The sequence below is a fragment of the Chiloscyllium punctatum genome, chromosome 9, assembly GCF_047496795.1.
Source record: "Chiloscyllium punctatum isolate Juve2018m chromosome 9, sChiPun1.3, whole genome shotgun sequence".
Taxonomy (NCBI): Eukaryota; Metazoa; Chordata; class Chondrichthyes; order Orectolobiformes; family Hemiscylliidae; genus Chiloscyllium; species Chiloscyllium punctatum.
The window spans coordinates 61,029,398-61,055,118 of NC_092747.1; the positions used below are offsets into that span (position 1 = coordinate 61,029,398).

The 25,721-nt window shown below is 39.9% G+C and overlaps 1 protein-coding gene across 6 annotated transcripts in view; it reads right to left on the bottom strand.

Moving 5' to 3' along the window:
- Positions 1 to 25,721, bottom strand: part of nars2 (asparaginyl-tRNA synthetase 2, mitochondrial) — an 86,529-nt gene that overhangs the window by 4,791 nt on the left and 56,017 nt on the right. For 5 of the 6 annotated variants that reach the window (XM_072577668.1, XM_072577669.1, XM_072577666.1 and 2 more), the window contains 3 exons: positions 23,821 to 23,958; positions 19,095 to 19,192; positions 3,896 to 3,922 (listed from right to left, as the gene is read on the bottom strand). In XM_072577668.1, the coding sequence (XP_072433769.1) occupies positions 3,896 to 3,922; positions 19,095 to 19,192; positions 23,821 to 23,958 (263 nt within the window). Of the gene's footprint in view, positions 1 to 3,895; positions 3,923 to 19,094; positions 19,193 to 20,415; positions 20,577 to 23,820; positions 23,959 to 25,721 lie in introns of those variants that run through there. The other variant, XR_011961530.1, reaches the window with a different exon arrangement.

A 25,721-nucleotide genomic window follows, 5' to 3' on the forward strand; every position in this document is an offset into this window, starting at 1 on the left:
GAGCTATAGGGAGAAGCTGAACAGGCTGGGGCTTTTTTCCCTGTAGCGTCGGAGGCTGAGGGGTTACCTTATAGAGGTTTACAAAACCATGAGGGGCATAGATAGGATAAATAGACAAAGTCTTTTCCATGGGGTCGGGCAGTCCAGAACTAGAGGGCATAGGTTCAGGGTTAGAGGTGAAAGATATAAAAGAGATATAAGGGGCAACTTTTTCGCACATAGTGTGGTACGTGTATGGAATGAGCTGCCAGAGGAAATGGTGGAGCTGATACAATTGCAACATTTAAAAGGCATTCAGATGGGTACAGGAATAGGAAGGGTTTGGAGGGATGTGGGCCGACTGCTGGCAGGTGGGACTAGATTGGGTTGGGATATCTGGTCGGCAGGGTTGGACCGAAGGGTCTATTTCCATGCTGTACACCTCTGTGACTGTAAGTCACAAAAGGCTACATAATAAGGCAGATGGCCAAAAGCTTTGTCAAGAAGCTGGGTTTTCAAGAGTGTCTGAAAGGAGGAGTAGAGGGACTTCGGGGAACTTCAAAGTCAGGGCTAAGAGAGCTGATAGCCACATTAGGTAAGCACAGATACCTGAGGTTTGTAGGACAAGATGAGCTCAGAGACAGAGACATGGAGGAATGAGGTCAGTGAAGTTTTTCAAAACAATGATCAAAATGTGAGTCAAAACCATAACAGGAATGACTGTCTACATGGTATCTTTAGCCACTGGCCATACGATGAGCGGGTTAAGCATTTATCAAAGAGCTAATCATCCACTTACATATCTATTGACACAAATACAGAAAACAATCTCAGTGCTTTCAGTGGCAGGGGGCTAGAATGGGGTACGAGAAATAGATGAAGCAAATGGATAATGTACCACTTGAAGATACAAAAGTAGAATTAAGCAATCTTAATAATGGATAACTTTGGATGGCTGAATTTCAGTTGATGGTTGGATAGGTGCCAAACGTTAACAACTGAAGCAATTTGTTTTGGAAGGAGAAGCACTCAATGGTAAAAGTTTGGAGTTCTGCCAAGGCTCAAAAAACAGCAACGAACAGTGACTCAGTAAAGGATACATTAACAAAGTTAGCCAACATTTCAGTTGGAAAAGGAATTGAATGAATTGAGTCACTCTCATGGAAAAGGTTAGACTGTTCAGGAAGAGAGACAGGAGACAAACTGTAAAATGATGGGGGAGTCAAAGCTAAAATAGATGGAATAGAAGAGTAGAGTGGCTGGTGAAATAGCCTCAATCTTAGAGAGGAAGAAACTCATTTGATATTGGAGTAATGTTATGACATGTAGACAGACGGTCAAACCATATCAGCCTTTCTACCTCTGTGTTCACAACACAGTAAAATTAAATCCCTGAAAGCCCCTAATAATTATTCTTATGGCTTCTAACCAGAATTTGAATATTCAGTCACTGAACTGGTGAATAATTAATCCCTGATACCAGTTTTGCATCTCAAACAAAAGACTTAGCTATTTATTAAATACATAATTTTAGCAAAGGAATAATTAAACAACAAGGTTAACTGCTTAATGCTTTAAACTCAAAACATTTGCTTTTATGCCAATTCATACAAAGGAGAGACAAACAAACACAGTTAAGGGATAAATAAAAGAAAATAACAAAACTGGCCAGATTACTTAAATGGTTTTCATGATGCTCCATCTCACAGAATAAATGTGGGACTCTTGGTTGCTTTACTGCAACATTGATCAGAGCAATCTTCTCAGTTCATCCAAACAAAGGCAGCAATACTTCTAACTCAGCTCTCTACTTTGTTGGTCTTCCAGAAGATGGTGTGGCAGATTAGGCAGGGAGCTTTCAAATCTTTATGCTGTCTTGACAGCAGCCAAGCTTAGCTCTCAAAAAACATACTTTAAAAACAAAACCTCAATTCTGGTTCTGCCCTGATATACTGAACTATCTCTTACTAAGGCCTCAATTAGTATTCAAGGCTTGAACATGGGGACTCTTCCAGACCTGCTGGAACCAATTCTCAGGATTGCCCTTGTTAATAGCCAACTTCTGCTATCTATTTAGTAACCATCTTCTTCCCAAGGTCACCCTGTCTGTTGGAACCCTTTAAATCAAGAATCAGACTACAACTAGCCTCCAGAGTAGGCCTCACAAACAAACAAAGCTTGTGTGGCTTATTCTTCTTTGACCGCAAGCTGTCCCAAAGCCCACAGATCATTTCCAGAACATAATTCCCAGTTCACTACTCCAAACCAAAATGTTTAAAAAAATAATTAAAAAGTTGAAAAATCAGTCATGGTTCTAACAAGTAGAATGTGATGGAAAGAGCGCTGTGCTGGAGGAAATGTCATGGAGAAAAGATCCCTTTGACAAAAGGATGGCATGCTTCCATGATATGGAAGAAGAATTTCAGTGGGATGGTCAAGGCACAATGGTGCTTGACATAGCTGAGCCAAATTTATAAATGAATGACTGAACCAGTTATGCACTAACGCTCCCGGGTTTTCAGCTCTCTGACTTTGAAGAGCAGGATTTGATATTTATAATAGTGGAAAGACAGTGGAATTGAAAAATATGAATGGGAGATGGAGAATAATTTATGGGATGAGAATATCAAAGGCAGATATAAGGGAGAAATGTATTAGGTTATTTTAATAGGTATTAAATTTCATAGATCTCAGAGGTGTTGTCATGGCTGGATTCTTGAGGGAGCTGACGATGTCGTGGTATTGTCACTGGACGAGTTAATTTATGTAATGCTCTGGGATCTCAAGTTCAAATCCCACTACATAATAGGTCAAATTTGAATGTAAAAAATTCATGAATTAAAATTTTAAAATGACCATGAAATCATTCCCAATTCTTGTAAGAATCAATTTTGTTCACTGAAGCCCTTTAAGGAAGGAAATCTGTCATCCTGACCCAGTCTGATTTCCATATAACTCCAGATCCACAGCAATGTAGTTGATTCTCAATTATCGTCCGAAATGGCCTAGCAAGCCATTCAAAAAAGATGGACCACTTGGCATCAGTATAGGCACCGGAAACAGTGCTGGGAAACAATGCTGTTAACCCTTGTACCTAACATCGGAGGGCCTAGTTTTTCTTTTAAATTATGGCCAAATTGAGAACACTCTCTCATGGACTAATAAAGCAACAGCCTGACAGTCGTACTCATAATCATATATCACACAATGTTCCAGATAATACCATTACCATCCTTGGAAGAAGTGTGACACGGTGGTATACAGTTGGAAGGAGTTGCATTTGGAATCCTCAACATTGACTCCAGACATCATGCAGTCTTATGGCATCAGGTCAAACATGATGCAACCTTGGCTGATGAATTATTACTTCTCTACACAGCTAGCAGATACATGGGAACATCAGCATCCTGCAATATCCCTCCAAACTACTAGGAAATATATCATTGTTCCTGGATCAGGGATTCAGAAATCATGAAACTTCCTCCCTCATCGTCCTGTGAGGTACCTTTATGTACCTACATCAAATGGATTGCATCAGTTCATCTCTACCTTCTCAGGGCATGGAAGATAGGCATTAAACGCTGGCCCAGCCAGCAGGACAACTCAAATCCTGACTGAATTAAAAACAAAACTGAAGGGGAATAGGTTTGGAATTTGAGAGCAAGCTGATCTAGTTATGGAAGAGCTTTACCTCCATAGACAGCTACATGAAAGCAGTGGATTTAAGGTCGGTAAGGGGATGAGTACAAGGTGTTTTTGGTGATTGAAGTCTGAAGACTCAAGCCAATTTCAGGACCTCATTAAAGACACTGATGTAATAGAAAGTCTGCAGTAAAGCAAAGTACAAGGATAAAAACCATACTTACAGATTACAGACAAAGTATGAATACTAAATTTAAAAACTGTTTTTGCTTACCAATGGTATGTGTCTTTTAGACCAAGTCTGCAACAGAATAATAGTTAAATTAGTCACGGTAGCAGGAATAAATCATTTGCCTGTTAACTTGAATTATATTGCAAAAAGTTCTTTCTAGTCTTTCAGAAAAAACTTAAAGTTACAACTAAAATTTTATTTCCTCCATTTCAAGCATTCTTTCTTGTCATCAAAGCATAGAAGACCTCTTCCACTTTACAGTGCCAATCTAAAGCGAAGTTTTCTTTCCCACCATGTGACTAACCAACCATCCCAACACCACCTTATTCATCTGACTAAAATCAATGTAATTCACACCGAAGCTAAATCTGGGTCTGGCAACACCACTTTTTACACTGTATACTAGCTCTCAAGTATGCCTTTACTGGATATGTTTGCAGGATCCTAACTTAAACTGCGGATTTTCAAGTGATACATTTTTAATAGTTCTCCACTAGTATAGACAAAGCTGATGGAAAAATTCAAGCTGTTGGCTAAAATTATAAAATATTTTGTTTAGATATTGTAGTGCTTTCACTTTTTCCATCTTCTGCCCTCCGAGGATCATGCTGACTAATGTTTTTTGCAGTTTCATAGGCAGTGATAGTTCAATAACATGTCTAGTTAAGTGGCATTCAAGTCAATTTCAAAACCCTGCCTGATCCCTTGACCCCATAAGCACTGTTAGATGACAAGGATGATTTCTCTAATCCCTCTGACTATTAGGCTTAGCCAAGTACAATAGACTTATGAATTAATTCAGTTGTGACTGAGCTACAGACAAGAGAATGTTTCTGTAACTTCCTACTGCATGGCTTGGCATTGCAGTGGAAAGCCTACTTAATGTCAACCAACGTCTGGTCCTTTAATTCTTTGGAATATTCCAGGAACCCCAAAAGAACCTTCTCTACAGTCATACAATCTGATATGCTTGAGGACTTCCTGAAACTGTTCAGACATGCCTTCAAAATTGACTATTCACACCAGTGTGAGCCTAATGGACAATTTACAGGGAAATTATATGAAGGTTAAAACCTTGGGCATTTAGTTTGTATGCCTGTAACTACAGGCACTAATTCCAATCAAAATCAAAGAATGTTGACTCCCCCACCAGAATATCTAGCCTTTAATTTTCAAGCTAGAAAAGTAGAGCACAAGACTTGGTAATTTCAATGAACAGCTGGGCAAAACAAAATTAAAATTGAACAGATGTAGCAGTGTAAGTTTAAAAAAAAAAGAAAATGCAAGCAATGTAAATTCTGACTGACCTACTGTAGGAGAGTAAAGAGAAGACATTGCGTTTTTAAATTTGATTAAGCAATGATGAGGGGTATACACCAAAAAAAATCACAACCTGCCTTCACATAATTACAATACAGAAGCACCAGTAAACACAGGGATTTGGGTTTGATAACAGCAGTTGCCAAAACTTCATAAAACTGTTCTGTCCTTGCATTTTTTTTAATCCTCAGTTCCTGCAAACACCTTCCAACCTACTCAAATATTGTGTGCTCTTTGCTTCAATCACTAGCTCCAATGATGCCTCCCATATGTTTGTGAGCTTGATAGAAAAAGAACAAGTAAATCTGTTGGACTATAACCTGGTGTTGTGAGATCTTTAACTTTGTACATCCCAGTGCAACACCGGCTTCTCCAAACCTTCTCTGCACTCTGGCAGTGAACCAATCATAGATGACTTCAGCACTGGTAGTCTGTTTCAATCTGGATCGACAAAGTGTATTATAATTGTTAACACCTCGATGAAATTATCCTATCACTCCTCTTTCGGAGGATAATATCAAAGCTTCAATTTTTTCCTGTTCTCAATATTTACACATAGTATCAAATAGCACGAGTAATTTTTGAGATTTAAAAATTTTGTTCATGAAATGTGGGCATCACTGGCCGGGGCAGGGCTTATTGCCCATCCCTACTTGGCTTTGAGGTGGTGGTGCTAAGCTGCTTTCTTGAATCATGCTGTAGGTAGACCCACAAAGCCATTAGGGAGTTAGTTCTTTGATTTTGAGCCATGACACTAAAGGAACAGGATAGATTTCCAACTCAGCACGGAGAGTGGATTGGTGAGGAATTTCAGCTGGTGGTGTTTCCATGTACCTGCTGTCCTTGTCCTTCTAGATGGAAGTGGTTGCTGGTTTAAAAGGTAATGTCTTCTGCAGTATATCATGTAGATGGTGCATACTGCTGTTATTGAACATTGGTAGTAGAAGGAGTGGAGCTTTGTGGATGTGGTGCCAATCAAGCAGGTTGCTTTGTCCTGAATGATATCAAGCTGAGTGTTAATGGAGTTGAACCCATCCAGGTAAGTGGGGAATATGCCTTCACATTCCTGACTTTAGTCATGTAGATGAGGGACAGGCTTTGGGTAGTCAGGAATTCCTAGCCTCTGACTTGCCCTTGTAGCAACTGTGTTTATATGACTAATCCAGTTCAATGTATGATCAATATTAACCTTCAGGATGTTTATGGTGGGGATTCAGTGATAGTAACACCATCGATTTTCTACTGTTGAAGATGGTCAATTGCCCGGCATTTATGTGGTGTGATTGTTACTTGCCAGTTTTCAGCCTAAGTCTGGATATTGTCCAGGTTTTGCTGCATTTGAATACAGATTGCTTCAATGTCTGAGTCGTCGTGAATTGTTCTAAACATTGTGAATTGAATTGAATTGAAATGAATTGTCACGAGTATCAAGGTACAGTGAAAAGCTTTGTCTTGTGAGCAATACAGGCAGATCACATAGTTGAGTAGCATAGATAAGTAAATATTAGGTTCCCCATTGCTCACTCTTATGATGGTGAGGCCATTGATAAAGTAGCAGAGGATGGCTGGGCCTAGGACACTACCCTGAAGAACTCAGGCAGAAATGTCCTGGAGTTGAGATGACTTACATCCAGCAACCACAACCAACTTCCTTTCTGTCAGGTTTTATCAGCAAAATGCTTTCCCTCATTTCCATTGATTTTAAGTCTGCTAGGGCTTCTTGATGCCACATTTGGTCAAATGCAACCTTGATGTCATTCTCATCTCACCTTGGGAATTCTTTTCTTTTGCCACTGTTTGAACCAAGGTTCCCATGAGGTTAGACGCTGAGTGACCCTGCCAGAACCCAAAGTGGGCATCAGTGAGCAGGCCATTCCTAAGCAGGTGCTGTTTAATAGCACTGTTGTTGACACCTTCCGTAACTTTAGTGATGTCAGAGCGTAGACTGATGGGGTGATAATTGCTTGCACTGGATTTGTTCTGCTTTGTGTGTACAGGTCATACCTGGACAATTTTTTACATTGTTGGATAGGGGCCAATGTTCTCGCTGTACTAGAACATCTTGGTTCAGGATGTGGAAAGTCATAGAGGATAAGTCTTTAGTACTATTCCTAGAATGTTGTCAAGGCCCATAACCTTTGCAGTTTAGTGATTCCAGCTGGTTTTTGATATCACATGGACTGAATTTAATTGGCTGAAGACTGCTATCTGTGATGCTCAGACCACTGGAGGGGGTCATCCACTTGGCACTTCTGGCTGAAGATTGTTCGATGTGGTTCAGCCTTATCTATTGCACTGATGTGCTGCGCTCGATGTTTGTACAGCTTCTTTTTCTAGTGAGTTGTTTAATTGTCCACTATCAGTCATGACTCGATGTGGCAGGAATGCAGAGGTAAGATCTGATCCATTGGTTGTGGAATCATTTAACTCTGTCTATCACTTGCTGCTTATGCTATTTGGCACACAGATAGTCCAACTCTGTAGTTTCACCAAGTTGACACCTCAATTTTAGGAATACCTGGCATGTCTTCAAGCTCTCTTCATTGAAACAGTATTGATGCCCTGCCAAGATGGCAATAGTCAAGTGGTGGACATACCAGGCCAGGAGTTGCTGGACTAAGATTCTGCTATTGCTGACTTCCAAGGTACCTCATGGATGCCCAGTTTTGAGTTGCTAGATCTGTTACAAGTCTGTCCAATTTAGCACTGTGATAGTACCACAATTCTCAACACTTCGTCCACTCAAGGACTGTGCAGTGGTCACTCTTAGCAATACATCTGTAATAGGCAGATTGGAATAGCATAAGTAGCAAATAATAGACAGAGATAAATGATTCCACAACCAATGGATCAGATCTTACCTCTGCATCACTCATGACTCGATGTGGTAGGAATGGTGGACAATTAAACAATTCACTAGAAAAGGAAGCTCCACAAATATGCTTTATTTCTCTTGTTGATTCCCTCATCATCTGCTACACACCCAGTCTAGCAACAATGTCCTTTAGGATCCAACCAGCTCAATCAGTAGTGCTGCTGCTAAGCCCCTTTTGGTAATGTAGATCGAAATCCCTCACCCAGAGCACACTCTGTGCCCTTTGCATCTTCAGTGCTCTCTCCAAGTGGTGTTCAACATGGAGAAGCATTCATTCATGAGCTGAAGAGGGGCAGTACTCCATAATCAGAAGGTGAGCTCCTTGCCTGATGTTTCAGGTGGTGCTGTGAGACCTCATGATATTGAGGATTCTCAGGGCAAGACACTCTTGCCTGTATACCACTGTGCTGTCCCCTCTCCTAGATGTCTTGTCAGTGGGACAAGAAAAAACCCAAAAATTATGATGGTGCACAGTAGTATCGGGGATAGAGTTGGGAAAGTATGATTCTGCGAAATATTGTTACTTGACTAGACTGCGTGACACCTCTTCCAATTTTGGCGCGAGCCCCCCAGATATTAGTAGAGGACTTTGAATGTTGACATGTCTGTATTTGCAATTTTGATTCTCATGCCTCGGTAGACATCTGATGGGTCTCTTTTGTTTCATTCTTCTCTTGAGGCATTCTTATGATGGTGACAGCTGAATGGCTTGCTGGGTCATGTCAGAGGGCCATTATTAGACAACCACATCACTGTGGACCTGCATTAGTATGGTTGGCAGTTTCCTTCCCTAAACAACATTAGTGAATCCAATATTTTTATCTGAAAACTGATAATGGCTTCATGGTCATCACTCAACTCTCAATTCCAGATCATTTTATCAAATTCAAAGGGATTCGAATTTGAGTCCCTACACTATTACTTGGGTCTCCAGATTAAATATCTAGCAATAATACCACAAGGACATCACTACCTTCTGATGACTCCTTTTTCTCTCAACACTGTTTTGGCAAGAAGCCCACAACTTCACAATGAATCCAACAACGATCTTTAATTTGTTCATCACTACTTTTTTTCTATCTCCTTCCTTAAAACCCAGATTTATTGAAATTATTTTACTAAGTTCATAACTTGTCCCCCCCACTCCCCCCTTCACTCCATTGCCTCTTAAACCTTCTGCCATTTCACCTCATCTTTTTGAAAAATGTATAAACACTTTTATTTTGGGGGAAAAAAAAGTACATTTCCTTATGCTAGCTGATAAGAGTTTTTCTGCCAACTTTGTTCCATTTATCTTTCCATCAAACCCGTCTCTGGCTCCAAAAATTGTGTACTCGATCTATTTTCATTAATCCTCCAAATACGAACATAAACCCAGTCCTAGATCCAAAGTACTGCTGCCCAATGTGAACGGAACTAGTCCCAGAACAACATTTGGTAGAAAACAGCAACTCACTTCAAAACAGGCAAATTTGTCCTTTATTCCAAATTATTCCTCAATATTGATGGCAGTGGCAAAGCTGCATTTATTGCTAATTCCTGAGAATGTGATGTTTCAGACCTTTTAATACCTGTTCACTTTTTCAAGACCTCTGCTAAAAATAATGCTAGACTGTTTTTAGATATAAATAAAAAGCAAGAAATAGGCAAGAGTGGATTTTGGAATGCTGGAGAAGTAGTAATAGGAAACAAAGAAATGACAGAGGTACTGAAAAGGTAGTTTGCATCAGTCTTCATGGTGGAAGAATGTCGTATATCAGAACTTTGAGAGAGTCGGTGGGGGGGGGGGGGGGGGGTAGAGGTGACTGTAGTGGCCACCAGTAAAGGAGAAGGTGCAGGGGAAACTGGAAGGTATGAAGGTACATAAATCAGAGACTGCTAAGAGTACACCCCAGGCTACAGAACAAGATAGCTGAGGAGATTGTGGAGGCATTGGAGGTGATCTTTCAGGAATCACTGGAATCAGAGAGGGTCCCAGAGGACTGGAAAATGGTTAATGTCACACCCCTGTTTTATGAAGGGAGGGAGGCAGAAGATGGGTAATTATAGGCTGGCTAGCTCAATATCAGTCATTGGTAAAAATTTAGTGTTCATTTTTAAGTAAGAGATTGTGGAGTGCTTGGAAGCACATGGTAAAATAAGGATGAGTTGGCAACGGCTTCATCGAAGGGAGGTCATGCCTGACAATTCTATTAGAATTCCTTGAAGAAGCAATGAGCAAGTTAGACAAAGGAGAACCAGTAAGTGTAATCAATTTGGATTTCCAGAAAGTCTTTGACAAGATGCTGCACAGGTGGCTGCTAATATAAGTGTCCATGGTGTTAGGGGCAGGGTACAGGCAAGGATAGCGGATTGGATTACTGGCACAAGGCAGAGAGTGGGGGCTAAAGGGGTTCCAGGATGGTAGTCAGTGACTAATGGAGTTCCACAGTGGTCAGTGTTGGGATCACAAAGCATTCACGTATTCCATTAACGATCTGGATGAAGGATCTGAGGGTATTGTTGCTACTTTTGTAGATGACACAAAAGATAGGCGGGATAGAAGAGATACATGGTGTTAAGGGAGTGAAGAGGCCGCACACGGTCTTGAACAGGCTAGGAGAGTAGGCAAAGAAGTGGCATATGGAACACAATCTGGAAAATTGAGAGGCAATGCACTTAGGTAGGAAGAGGAGGCATTGACTATTTTCTAAATGAGAAAGGTCTTGGAAATCTGAAGTACAAAGGGACTTAGGACTCTCTTAAGGTTAACATGCAGGTTCAATTAACAGTTAGGAAGGCAATGCTCATTTTGAGAGAGCTAGAATATAAAGCAGGATGTACTGCTGAGGCTGTACAAGGCTCTGGTCAGACTGCATATGGAATATAGTGCACAGCTTTGGGGCTCGTATCTAAGGAAGAATGTGCTGGCCATAGTGGAGGTCCAGTGGATGATCACAAGAATGGTCCCAACAATGAAGTGCTTATCATATGAGCAATGCTTGATGACTGAGTCTGTACTCTATGGAGTTTAGAAGCAGGAGTTGGGACTTCATTGAAACTTTCAAAACTTTTGACAGAGCAGCGAGGAGAGAAGGTGGAGTGAAGCGAGGGCTGCCGGCAAGTTTATGGATTAATTTATATTTGGGCAGTGGCTAAACCCGAGATATTACACGTGTAGTATCTCCCTCCTGCCCCCCTCCTCTAACCGGAAGAAAAAGACTCTAAGGTAAGGCTTTTATTTTTTTCTTGATCTTTCTTTTTCATATATTTAAATGCATTGTTTGGTTTTAGTTAGTTCATATAAAGCTAAGCTTACAATGGCAGGGGACCTCAGACGCGTGGCATGTGTCTCTTGCTTGATGTGGGAGCTTAGGAACACGTCTGACATTCCTGACTCTTACACTTACAAGAAGTGTGTCCAGCTGCAGCTCTTGTTTGATTGCATGATGGCTCTGGAGCTGCGGATGGACTCACTGTGGAACATCCTCGATGCTGAGGTGGTTGTGGGTAGCACGTTTGGTGAACGAGTCACACCGCAGGTTAGAATTGCTGAGGGAGACAGTGAATGGGTGACCAAAAGGCAGAAAAAGAGTAGGAAGGCAGTGCAGGTGCCTACTGTGGTCATCTCCCTCCAGAACAGGTATACCATTTTGGATACTGTTGGGGGAGATGGCTCACCAGGGGAGGACAGCAGTTGTCAAGATCATGGCACTGTGGCAGGCACTGCTGTTCAGAAGGGCAGGAAAAAGACTCATAGGGCCATAGTTGTAGGGGATTCTATTGTGAGGGGCGTAGATAGGCAGTTCTGTGGCTGAAGATGGAACTCCCGGATTGCATGTTGCCTCCCAGTGCTCGGGTCAGGGATGTCACTGATCGACAGCACAGCATTATAAAAGGGGAGGGTGAACAGTCAGTTGTCTTCGTGCAAATAGGCACCAACAATCTAAGTAGAAAACGAGATGAAGTCCTGAAAGAAGAATTCAGGGAGCTAGGAGAGAAGTTAAAGAGGAGGACCTCAAAGGTAGTGATCTCAGGATTACGACCAGTGCCACGTGCTAGCCAGCGTAGAAATGAAAAAATAGGCAGGATGAACATGTGGCTTGAGAGATGGTGTAGGAGGGAGGAGTTCAGATTTGTTGGACATTGGGACCGGTTCTGGGGAAGGTGGGACTATTACAAAATGGACGGTCTACATCTGTACCAGAGCGGAACCAATGTCCTTGGGGGAGTTTTTGCTACTGCTGTTGGGGAGGTTTTAAACTAATGTGGCCGGGGACTGGGAACCAGAAGATAAAGCAAGTAGGCAGCGAGGTAGAGAGTGGAGACGATAAGAATCATGAAGATAGCATTAGTAAAGGGAAGAGTAGGCAGGGAGCAGGTGAGTGCAAAAAAAACCGGTAGCCTGAAAAGCATCTACTTTAATGCAAGGAGTACAGTGTGTAAGGCAGGTGAACTTAGGGCTTGGATTGGTGCTTGGGAGTATGACGTTATTGCAATTACAGAGACTTGGTTGAAGGAAGGGCATGATGATTGGCAATTAAATGTTCCAGGATATAGACACTTCAGACAGGACAGGGAGGGAAATAAAAGGGGGGGGGGGGGGGGGTGAAGTAGCATTGCTGGTCAAGGACGATATCACAGCTGTGCTAAAGGAGCACACTGTGGAGATCTTGGGTAGTGAGGTACTATGGGTGGAGCTGAGAAGTAAGAAAAGTGCAGTTACACTATTAGGGCTGTATTACAGACCTCCCAACAGTGAGCGTGAGGTAGAAGAACAAGTAGGTAAACAGATTATGGAAAGATGTAGAGGCAAAAGGATAGTGGTGATGGGAGATTTTAATTTTCCCAACAGACTGGGATACACATTGTGTCAGAGGTCTGGATGGGGTAGAAATTGTAAGAAGCGTCCAGGAGAGTTTTCTAGAGCAGTATGTCAATGGTCCGACGAAGGAAGGGGCCATATTGGACCTGGTACTGGGGAACAAGCCAGGATAGGTGGTAGAAGTTGGCGGTGGGGGATTTCCTTGGGAACAGTGACTACAATTCTATAAGTTTTAGAATACTCATCGATAAAGAAGAGAGTGGTCCTAAGGGAAGAGTACTAAACTGGACCAAGGCCAATTATATCAAAATTAGGCAGGAGCTCGGAAATGTGGATTGGACACAACTATTTGAAGGAAATTCCACATTTGAGATGTGGGCGGCTTTCAAAAGATAGGTTAAAGATAGTGCAGGATAGGCATGTCCCGCTGAAGGCTAAGATTGGAAGGGTAAGATTCATGAATTGTGGATGACAGGAGAAATTGTACGACTAGCCAAGAGGAAAAGGGAAGCGTACATAAGGTCTAGGCAGCTAAGAACAGAACGGGCCCTGGAAGAATATTGGAAGAGTAGGACAAGTCTTAAAAGAGGAATCAAGCAGGCTAAAAGGGGTCATGGAATAGCTTTAGCAAGCAGAATTAAGGAGAATCCCAAAGCATTTTATTCTTATATAAGAAGTAAGTGAGTAACTAGAGAAAGGATTGGTCCACTAAAGGATAACGAAGGAAGGCTGTGTGTTGAACCTGAGAGAATGGGTGAGATTCTGAATGATTACTTTGCATCAGTGTTCACTGAGGAGAGGAACATGATGAGTGTTGAGATTTGAGATAGAAGTTTGATTCGTCTGGATCACGTTGACATAAATAGGGAAGATGTGTTAGGTAGGCCAGAGGTTATTAAGGTGGACAATTGAGGGAGGCGAGAGGGGAAATAGCTGGGGCCCTGACAGATATCTTTGTGGCATCCTTACATACAAGTGAGGTGCCGGAGGACTGGAGGATTGCTCATGTTGTCCCCCTGTACAAGAAGGGTAGTAGGGACATTCCGGGTATCTACAGACCAGCGAAGCTGATGTCAGTGGTGAGAAAGTTGCTGGAGATGGTACTGAGGGATAGGATCTATTTATATTTAGAAAAGAATGGGCTTATCAGTGATAGGCAATATGGTTTAGTGCGGGGGAGATCGTGCCTTACCAACTTAATAGAGTTCTTTGAGGAAGTGACCAAGTTGATAGATGAAGGAAGGACTGTTGATGTCATATACATGGACTTTAGTAAGGCGTTTGATAAGGTTCCCCATGGTAGAAAGTGAAGTCATATGGCGTACAGGGTGTTCTAGCTAGGTGGATAAAGAACTGGTTGAGCAACAGGAGACAGAGAGTAGTAGTTGAAGGGAGTTTCTCAAAATGGAGAAAGGTGACCACTGTGTTGTTTGTGATATACATAAATGATCTGGAAGAGGGCACTGTTGGTATGATCAGCAAGTTTGCAGATGACACAAAGATTGATGGAGGATCAGAAAGCATAAGGGATGATCAGAGAATACAGGTGGAGATAGATAGTCTGGAGAGTTGGGTGGAAAAGTGGCAGATGGTTTTCAATCCAGACAAATGTGAGGTGATGCATTTAGGCAAGACTAATTCTAGAGCGAATTATACAATGAACGGAAGAGCGTTGGGTAAAAGTTGATGGGCAGAGAGATCTGGGAGTGCAGGTCCATTGTACCCTGAAGGTTGCTGCACAGGTGGATAGGGTGGTCAAGAAGGCATATAGTATGCTTGCCTTAATTGAACGGCGTATTGAGTATAAGAGCTGGCAAGTTATGTTAAAATTGTACAATACATTGGTTCGGCCGCTGTTAGAATACTGTGCACAGTTCTGGTTGCCACATTACCAAAAGGATGTGGACGCTTTGGAGAGGGTGCAGAGAAGGTTTACGAGGATGTTGCCTGGTGTGGAAGGTGCTAGCTCTGAAGAAAGGTTGAGTAGGTTAGGTTTATTTTCATTAGGAAAAAGGAGATTGAGGTGAGACCTGATTGAGGTTTATAAAATCATCAAGGGTATAGACAGGGTGGATAGAGACAAGCTTTTTTCCAGGCTGAAGGATTCAATAACGAGAGATCACACTTCAAGGTGAGAGGTAGAAAGTTTAAGAGGGATACACGCAACAAGTACTTCACACAGAGGGTTGTGGGTGTTTGGAACAGGTTACCAGCAGAGGTGGTAGAGGCAGGCACGGTAGATTCATTTAAGATGCGTCTGGATAAATGCATAAGTAGGTGCGGAGCACAGGGATACAGATGCTTAGGAATTGACCGACAGGTTTAGACAGTACATTTGGATCGGCTCAGGCTTGGAGGGCCGAAGGGCCTGTGCCTGGGCTGTAAATTTTCTTTTCTTTCTTAGTGAGAGGCCTGGATAGGATAGATGATGTTTCCATTAGTAGCGGAGACAAGGACCCAGGGCACAGCCTCAGAGTGAAGCGATGAATGATTAGACCTGAGAAGCGAAGCAATTTCTTCAGAGGGTGGTTAATCTGTGGAACTCACTGCCGCAGAAGATTATGGAGTCATTAAGTGTCTTTGAGACAGAGATAGATAGGTTTTTGATTAATATGGGGATTGAGAGGTACAGGGAGAAGGCAGGAAAATGGGGCTGAGAAACATATCAGCCATGGTTGAATGACAGAACAGCGTCAATGGACTGAATAGCCTGATTATGATCCTACATCTTATGGTCTCATAGGCACTTGCCAAAGTTTTTCTAAAAGACCATGTACATCATAGATTTCCTTCTTGAAATCTGCACTGGTTACTTTGAAACTTTTTCTCTTCATCAAAATATTTAGTACTTCCACCCTTACTCAAGGTTCTTTTTGCGATGACACCAAATTTGGTGGCATAGTGAACAGTGAAGAAAGTTACATAAGAGTAGAATGGAATCTTGATTAACTCGGCCAATGGGCCAAAGACAGGCATATGGAGTTTAAATGTAGATACATGTGAGGCATTACATTTTGGTAAGGCAAACCAGGGCAGGACTTATACAGTTAATGGTAGGGCCCTAGGACTGTTGTCTAACAGAGAGACCTAAGGGTTCAGGTACATAGTGCTCCAAAAGTGGCACCACAGGTAGATCAGGGATGAAGGTGGCATTTGGCACACATTCCTTCATTGCAGCATTGAGTACAGGACTTGGGATGTCATGTTATGGCTGTACAGGACATTGGTGAGACCATGTTTGGAGTACTGCATACAGTTCTGGTCGCATTTTCCTACAGGAAAGATTTTAAAGTGGAAAAGGGTGCAGAAAGGATTTACAAGAATGTTATCAGGACTGGAGTGTTTGACTTATAAGGAGAAGCTAGAGATGCTGGAACTTTTTTTACCTGTTTATAAAATCATGACGGGCATAGATAAGGTGAATGGCAAAGGTCTTTTCCTTAGAGCAGGGGAGTTTAAAGCTAGAGAGCATCTGTTTAAGTGAGAGGGTAAAATTTAAAAAAGGAACCTGGAGTGCAACGTTTTATACACTGAGGTGGCATATATCTGGATCGGACTACCATAGGAAGTGCTCTAAGCAGATACAGTTACAACATTTAAAAGACATTTGGACACATGAATAGTAAAGGTTTAAAGGGAATACGGGCCCAATGCAGATAAGTGGAACTAGTTTAATTTGGGAAACCTGGTCAGCAAGGAGGAGTTAAACCAAAGGGTCTGTTTCTATGATTCTATCAGTAATCTATTCCTAGACTTCTAAAACAGACAAGTGTAGGATATTCATAAACCTCTGAAAGAATTCTCAAGATAGTTTTCATAGCTGGCTCAATACAGTCCTCATGAATAATACTCCACTAACACCATTCTAACCTTCTATCACCTTGCACCAATAGAAACCATTACTGTCACTATCATAGTTAAAAGGACCATTTGATGCTGTTTCCTTCTATTCCAGTTTTCCTATTATTTATCAAGAAATAAAATTCGAAGACACAAGATTGCCCTCATGTTGATCGACAATCAAGAATTTCTCTCTCACATTCTAGCACTTGTTTAGGTAAATAAAATAGAGAACCTTTCAATTTTTCAATTTTGTAAGGCTAAGAAGACTTAATTTTTGTACAGAAGTTGCTTGTAGGTTATCCTGTTTAAACAGCATTAGGATGAGAGGGCAGTTTGTGTATGCTTTGACAAAATATTTCTCTTGAAAGTACTATTTTACCATTCAAAACATTACCGTCAATTGAAGACATTGTGGATTCATTAAATACATGAATTGGATACATCAGTGCTCTGCCTAGTGGATGCACAGTTGGATGCATTAATCCTCAGAACATCCATTATTTCTCTCCTGGCTTCCTTCAATTGCCGAGAATACAAATCATCAGCCCTGGTGATTTATTCACTTTCAAGAGGTCAGTTCCCACTTTCCTTCTCATTATACTTATTTCATCTAATATTTCACACTCAACTGTAATTTCTGCATCACACCATTCCTTTGTGAGGACAGAGTCAAAAGTACTTAGGAAGAATCCTGCCCAAGTTATGAAGTAAATCTCTGATATGCAAAGACCATTCTTTCATTAACCTCTTGCTCTAAATGATAAAAGATTTTTTAGATGTTCCTTAACTTTACCAGCTAATATCTTTTATAATCCTCTATCCTTTCCTAATTGCATTTCTCACTCCACACCTGGACTTTCTATAATCATTTAGATTAGATTAGATTAGATTCTCTACAGTGCGGAAACAGGCCCTTCAGCCCACCAAGTCCACACCGACCCTCGGAAGAATAGTTCACCCCGACCCATTTCCCTCTGACTAATGCACCTAACACTATGGGCAATTTAGCATGGTCAATTCACCTGCACATCTTTGGAATGTGGGAGGAAACCGGAGTGCCCGGAGGAAACCCATGCAGACATGGGGAGAACGTGCAAACTCCAAAGAGACAGTTGACCGAGGCTGGAATCGACCTGGGACTCTGGTGCTATGAGACAGCAGTGCTAACCACTGAGCCACCGTGCAGTATTTGATTTTTTGAGATTGTCACTTTTGATTCTCTTCTCTTACCCTGCCTGCTTCTGGGCAAGCAGGGGAATTTATGCAGAATTTATGCAGTACAGGCGTTTTTGTGAGGACATATCTACACTGTGCCCATAAAATTCTTGCTTTTGAATGCCTGACTGATTTGCCAGTGATTTTCCTTTTTCAAGTAGGTGTAATCACTCCACATTTACTAGTTAATCTCTCAAAGTTTGCCATCCCCCCACTTTAGAAGTTTTGCTTCTGTTCTATTTTTGCCCCTTTCCACAATAATGCTAACCCTATCTGCATCATGACTGCCGTCACCAGAATGGTCACCCACTGTTACTTCATTCACCTGGACAGTTTTATTCCCTAGAAGTAAATCTGGAACTCTGGCCCTCCCTCAGCTCACTCAAATTGACCAACATTATCAAATTTAAAAGCCAGAGGAGAAAGTCATGTTCAAATTCAATACACACTCTGCACAATTAAACAATCTAGTTAATGTAGGGAATGTCAGGAAAGTACAACAATATTCTATATTATAAATAATTCTTAGACAAAAAATAACACATTACAGTACTCGAGGTGTAATTTTCATTCTCGTAAATTCCGACTGATTTAAATGCTAAGAAAAGAAAATGCAACTATCTCTCATTATAGTCTTGTTTGTATGTTAGTGATATATAGATATAAAATACTTATATATCCCATAATAATGGAAGTCACACATTTCTAAGTGTGTATACATCAGACTCCAGTGGTACAAGTGAAAGGAAATAAAACGATGAATTGTAATAGCTTCTTCTTCTGTAAAAGAAGATGGTACACAACTGACATAGGTTTTGAGGAAACCTGGTGGTGAACAAATGTATATTTCATACAGAAAACTAAATACAAAACATGTTCATATCTGAGATCTTGCATATGCCTGCATTTTATTGATTTTAAAGCTAGTAATGAAAATGTTGTATTACTGTGGATTAACATACTGTTTGTCATATTTGAATTTTTTAAAAATCCTGTCTTATGTTCCAGTCAGCAAACTTGAGCAGAACTGAAAACCTTCTCTTAGGCTGTGCATTAAGTAGTAGCTTAAATGAGTAAGTATATGTGACTAAGTCACAGATGCTGTAGAAAATTCATAAAAGGAGTCGTCAGAAATGTACTTCTGGCATTGTTTCTGTATTTACTACTTATACATCAATGCTTACTCTTTTAGGCGAGATTGCAGTAGATCAAGTCGCTCCTCCCTCAAGCTTCCACCACATAATTCTCCAATTCCAGGCACCAGAAGATCAACTGCTGCCACCTATCAGATAATACCACAGAATGCAGAGATTACATATAGTATTTGAAATTATGATAACATTTTCAATTATTTTATTCTACCAATACATCTAGAGAGGTCAAGTGGCCAAAACACCAGTTGATGAAACATCATACAGGAAAATAATGAGGTTGTCCACTATGCTGGGAATAGAAAAGCGAGTAGTAGTTAAATGGCAAGGAACACCACAGACTACTGCAACACAAAGGGTGTCCTTGTGCATAAATCAGCGAAGGTTAGTATGTCAGTGCACAATTAGGAAAGCAAATAGATAGTAGCCTCGATTGCAAATGAGATGAAATGTAAGAGTAGACAAAGTCTTGCTACAGTTGGTCAAGGCTTTTGTGAAACTGTACTTAGAGCATTGCACATGGTTTCGGTCTTAGTTTAAGAGGCATTTTAAGAAAGGTTGCACTATAGGCATTTTAGGACAGGTTGATTTCTGTGATGAAAGGGATCTAGAACCCAAAAGCACAACTTTAAAATAGGTGATCTCCCACTTAAGATGGGGAAGGGAGGTTCTTCGATAATGGGACAGAGATTCTTGATCCGCAAGGGACTTGAGACAGAAAAATACAGATTATCTATGATCTTAGTGCATGGAAAAGCAGACTTAAGGGGCCAAATGGCCTGTTTCTGCTTATATTTTTTACATTCAGGCAGAGCTTTTAACTCAATCTGTCTTATAGCAGCTTCTTAAAATTAAAATGTGGTCTCCTTAATTCAAGCTCACAGTTGGGAATGAGATTTTACTATTAATAGCGGTACTTTCTATAGAATTTGTTCACTTATTGCTGTGTCTGCAATCTAATGTTCAGTCTGTGGTTTAAAAATTGTAACAAATTATTATTTTTTTAATCAGTGGGAAAATGTGCGTGATCAGCCTGGACTGAATTAGCAGTTTCACAAGTCGAGACAGTTTGTGCATCCTAAAACATAGTCACGACAGGTTGTTGTTTAAATCAGTTATTCCTTTTAGTTGATGGATTTTGTGACTATGATAAACTTGATTCATGATCTAATCATTTTGAAGCCTAGATTTCTCAGATAAATATGACGAATATCCAAACAGCAATGAAAACCAACGAGTGAGGTTGATGCACTGGCTCCTGGGTTCAGGATCTTTGATACTGACAAATAAGAAATAGCAAAAATACTAAAGCATCTTGTGGATCCAGATATTGAAAAATAAACTCATCTATTACCTTCAATGTGCTGATTCCAGATTCTACACTTGATGGAAATGGTTTTATGATCACTTTAATTGCCCTTGTTCATTCATTCCTTCAGAAGCTTTCCCCTCTTCTTTTCTGTAGCCTTCACCAGCTAATCTTGCCAAGTCCAGGGTACTGCAAACCTACTGTACCTCAATGGCAAAGATTTCAGTTATATCACAACCTCTGTGCAGCATAGTTTCTACAAGAGCCTCCCTATGTTCACTTCAACCGATTCCACTAAATGCATCATTTGACTTTTTACATGATCACTTCCACTTGTCCTACCTAATATAATCAAATTTCATCCTCCCCTCTTGTGTAAATGAAAATACTAATTTGGAAAGTGGAACTTGTTACCACATGGAGTTACTGAAGCGAATGTTTTGTATTTACTTGAGGAGAAGTTTGGTAAGTACATGGGGAGAAAGGATAGGAAGGATATGTTGATAGGGTTACATGATGTAGAATTGGGAGGCAGCTCATCCGCAGTATACACAGGTGTGAATTTCAGGTCATGTAACACACTTGTAAAATGATTGTTTCATATTGGTGACTTTCCCAAAGGAGAACGATACAATAATGCTGGCTGATGCTCACCCTGATATCAAAATATCTGTGTTCAGACATAGCACTAATATCCATACAGTTCCTATCTTCTAATTTGTCATATAAAGATAATTAGTTGTAAGACACACTAATTTTTGAAGCATTACAGTATTGTCAGAGAGGAAAAGTAAAATTTACTTCTTTGAACACCAAATTCATTACAAAATAAAATTCTTTCTGGTAGATACACACAAACATCTGCTGAGGTGACAAATCAAATCGTGTTTTACCCTACTCTGTATATATTTTCCATTTCCTCACTTCAAAAAGACTCTAATAGCTTAACTGGTTCAGTTAAGTACCTCAGCTACACAAACCAGTGGGGGCTTAACTTTGATTTTCAAATGTGCTGATTTAACAGAGACTATAATTTAACACTGTGTCTCTTGGTTACGAAGGTGAAAAGTTCCTGCTCTTGATCTCGCATTTACCAAGTATGGATTATTGACTTATGACATCATACAAGGACATGATTCGATTTGCCTGTAATGATCACTCAATGTTAATTACAAAAGTAAAAATCAAACTCTTGGTCACCATATCTGAGAAGAACATGAAGGCTTTGGAGAGGGTACAGAAGAGATTTGACAGCATCTGTGGAGACAAATCAGAGTTAACATTTTGGGTCAAGTGATCCTTCCTCAGAACCCTATATCCTGAGGACAGGTCTCTCGACCTGAAGGGTTAACTTTAATTTCTCTCTACAGATGCTGCCAGACCTGCTAAGCTTTTACAGCAATTTCTGTTTGTGTTTCTGATTTACAGTATCTGCAGTTCTTTTGGCTTTTACAGAAGAGATTTGTTAGAATCATTTCAAGGATAAAAGATAAATTGTGAAGTTCTCCTTCAAGATCACACAACACTCTAATTTGGAAATATAACCCTGTTACATCATGGTAGCTAGCTTAAAACCCTGGATTTTTTTTCCCAACTGCACAGGTAATGCATCAGCACCAAACAGAGTACAATGATTCAATGTAGCAGTTCACAGCAATCAAGGGCAATTAGGAATGGACAAAAAAATGCTAGCCTTACCAATAATGCCCAAAGGAAAAACAGACTGGTGAAACAGGCTGTTCTCCTGACAGAAAAGAAAGCTTATAAGAAATCTTGTAGAGACATTTAAAATCAGGGAAAGCTTTAGATATGGCAAGTAAAGAGAATGGTTTTGAATGGCTGAAGAGTTAATAACAAGAAGTCATAAATTTAAAGGTGATTTACTGGAAAAAACACCTCTCACAATCAGAGCTAGGATTTGGAAAGCAGCACCTGAGAGAGTCATAGATACCATCTCAAAGGAAGATTTCAAATAGGAATTGGGTAACTGATCAAAGTAGAAAAAAAATTCAGGGAAATGGAGAAGCAGTGGAAAGAGGGACAAAGGGTTATTCTATGCAACAGCTAGCAGAGACTAAATGGGTCAAATTGCCACCTTCTCTGATGAGCTATGCTATAATTATGTCCTGATATAAAAAAAAATCACTTAATAATGCTGAGAAAATACACATTGAGGAAAGCAACAAACATTTGATAAGGTAATTCATTCATATAATGCAATATTTTTATAACTTCTAGTTAACATTCACCATTCTACATGATGCACTTATAGGACAATGATCATTCTTTTAAATAGTAACATAATTTAACCATGGTAATGTATATTTGCATTTCATTTTATTTTTAATAATTTGGAGAATGTATCAAATTTAAACATGTACATTGTCCATATTATTATTTTGGGATAGGTTTTCTTTAATTACTTTATACTTTACAGAAATACTTTTTAATAGTCTTTAATATGCAGTGAAAAATTGACAGGTAATTGTACAAGAGGAGTTATTTGTATAAAGATGAAAATGAAGATGAAAGGGAGGTAGACAATAGACAATAGGTGCAGGAGTAGGCCATTTTGCCCTTCGAGTCTGCACCACCATTCATTATGATCATGGCTGATCATCCTCAATCAGTATCTTGTTCCTGCCTTATTTCCATAACCCTTGATTCCACTATCCTAGAGAGCTCTATCCAAGTCTTTCTTAAACAAATCCAGAGACTGGGCCTCCACTGCCTTCTGGGGCAGAGCATTCCACACACCCACCACTCTGGGTGAAGAAGTTTCTCCTCATCTCTGTCCTAAATGGCCTACCCCTTATTTTTAAGCTGTTTTAAGAGGTAGCATATATACTTACATCATAGTGTGTTTGTAGCAATGTGGTATAATCATTTGGTCATTTCTCAAAACCCTTACAGAATAGATTGTTATTTAGTTTAAACCATTGTTACAAAACACATTCTGGTTTGGGTGGCATGGTGGCTCAGTGGTGGGCACTGCTGCCTCACAGCACCAGAGTCCCATGTTCGATTCCAGCCTTGGGCAACTGTCTGTGTGGAGTTTGCACATTCTCCCAGTGTCTGCGTGGGTTTCCACCGGGTGCTCCAGTTTCCTCCCACAGTCCAAAGATGCGCATGTCAGGTGAACTGGCTATGCTGAATTGCCCATACTGTTAGGTGCATTAGTCAGAGGGGATATGGGTCTGGGTGGGTTACTCTTCGGAGGGTCGGTGTGGACTGGTTGAGCCAAAGGGCCTGTTTCCACACTGTAGGGAACAATAATCTAATCTAATCTAATCTAATGTAAACAAACAGCGCACAAGGCTACATTCAGTCAGAATCTGAAGGATGAGTAGATTTAAGCCATTATGTCTTCCATCAGCACAGAAGATGAGTTAATGAGCTGATGTTAGATTTTAAAATGTTCAATACATAAATCATATAATTTCTGCTTACTGTATGCTGAGGGTGATCTTGATTGTCTCTGGCATAAAAGGGCTTGATGTCATAAGGATAATTAACCACAAAAACAGGGATATTTCCACAGTGCTGTACCAGATAATTCTCATGCTCAGTCTGAAGGTCACAGCCCCACTGTAAAAGATGATAGTCAATATTTACTTTACCACCAATGCAAAGTACAAGGGTTTTCAAAAAATAATGCATAGAGCTTTTATATAATTTTATTCAATAAAACAAACAATTAAATAGCAATGTACTTTTAACTTAAAAGTTAAAAAAAATTGGAAGCATTGTTTTTAATCAAATGTTACTCCATTGTCATTTTAACTTGCTTTAAGGAAAGCTTTCCAGCTTGACACAAGTAGTAATTGATTAAGTATGTCAGGATGCCTTTCAAAATACATTACAGCTGATACAAAATTTGAGAAACCCGCTTCCTGCTTACTAATTGAAATGTCTTGCAGATACTATCTCCTACTCATTATAAATTATCACAATGACAAACATGCCGTTCTAATGAAATTACTGTTTCAGTTTCATGACAAATGAAGGATTTGGAATGCTGCACATTTATGTGCTTTTTAAATTATGCATTAGATTTGCTTTTAAATATCCATGATTGCCACAATGATTTTAGTATTTATTTGCAAAGGAATTTCTTTATTTGGAATTATGCACATCACTGTATTTTTATTTTTAAGAAGCCATTGCTCAGTAACAGAAACCAAACTAAAACAGAATTAGGTAGAATAACTTTCCTTCAGTACTGATTTGCAAGTATTTCTCTTTAACATCAATTAGAAAGAACTACACATAAGGAAGTTGAACAGACACACTTCATTCAACAGAAGAGCCAAGTTCTGATGCTATTCAGCTGTGTAATGTAAATTTGAGAGATTTGACAAGTCTTACTGTCCTGGTTGCAGGTAAAAATATTTGTTACACTTGATCATAGGTAGTGAACACATTCATTATCATTCATAAAATTTCAATTCTCATCATAACACAATTTCTCGTACTCAGCTACATGTACAGTTACAATCTTTTTCTATCTAAAAACACTGATCAGCCTTACCTAGCTTAAAAGAGAATATTGTGCAGTGACAAACATGCAAATGCACAATCCATTAATTATCACAAGCATTTTCCAATTATAATGGGAAGTCATTCAAGAAATTGAAGGTTGCCTCTGGAATTCAACACTGAAAACTGCTTTACATCTGAGCAGAGATGTTTATTGGCATGTCAGTTCGTGACAAAGTCAAGAGCTGGTTAACAACCACAATGGCATAGATGGATATCATTGCGTTGAATTAAAGGGATCAAATATTGCAAATTGGCCAGAAAACATTCAGAAATCAGGGCAACATTCACAATTACCTATTGCGCATTTAAATCCAACCCTGTGGAACTTCCTCTTACATTGTACAAAACTGTAGAAATTACTGCCACTAGTTCCTTTTCAGATCGCATCTGTGTTTAAGCAGATGGGTTAGAATTAAATAAAAGCACTTAAATAAGGGGCAAATAAATTGATTGTGTTGTAAAGCCCACTCTACTAGAATATATACTGAGGAAATACCTCTTGTGGAAATAGACTTAACTGCACACCATATACTTTCCATTCTTACAGGATTCCTCATGGGAATATGAATTTGGAGATTGTATTTCTGAGAAGATCTGATATATAAGATCTCCTGTGTTTAGTGAGGCTTGAAATATAGCTAACAAACTGTCCAACAGTCTTAATTTTTACCACCTCAATGTCTGGATATGAAAATAAATGGAAAAAATAGTACTAAAGGCAATTGAGAGAAACAAAGAAGTGGTCTGAGAAAGGAAGAGAAATATCAAAGATTAGACACAGAAATAAAAAAGGTTCCTGAAGAAGGGCT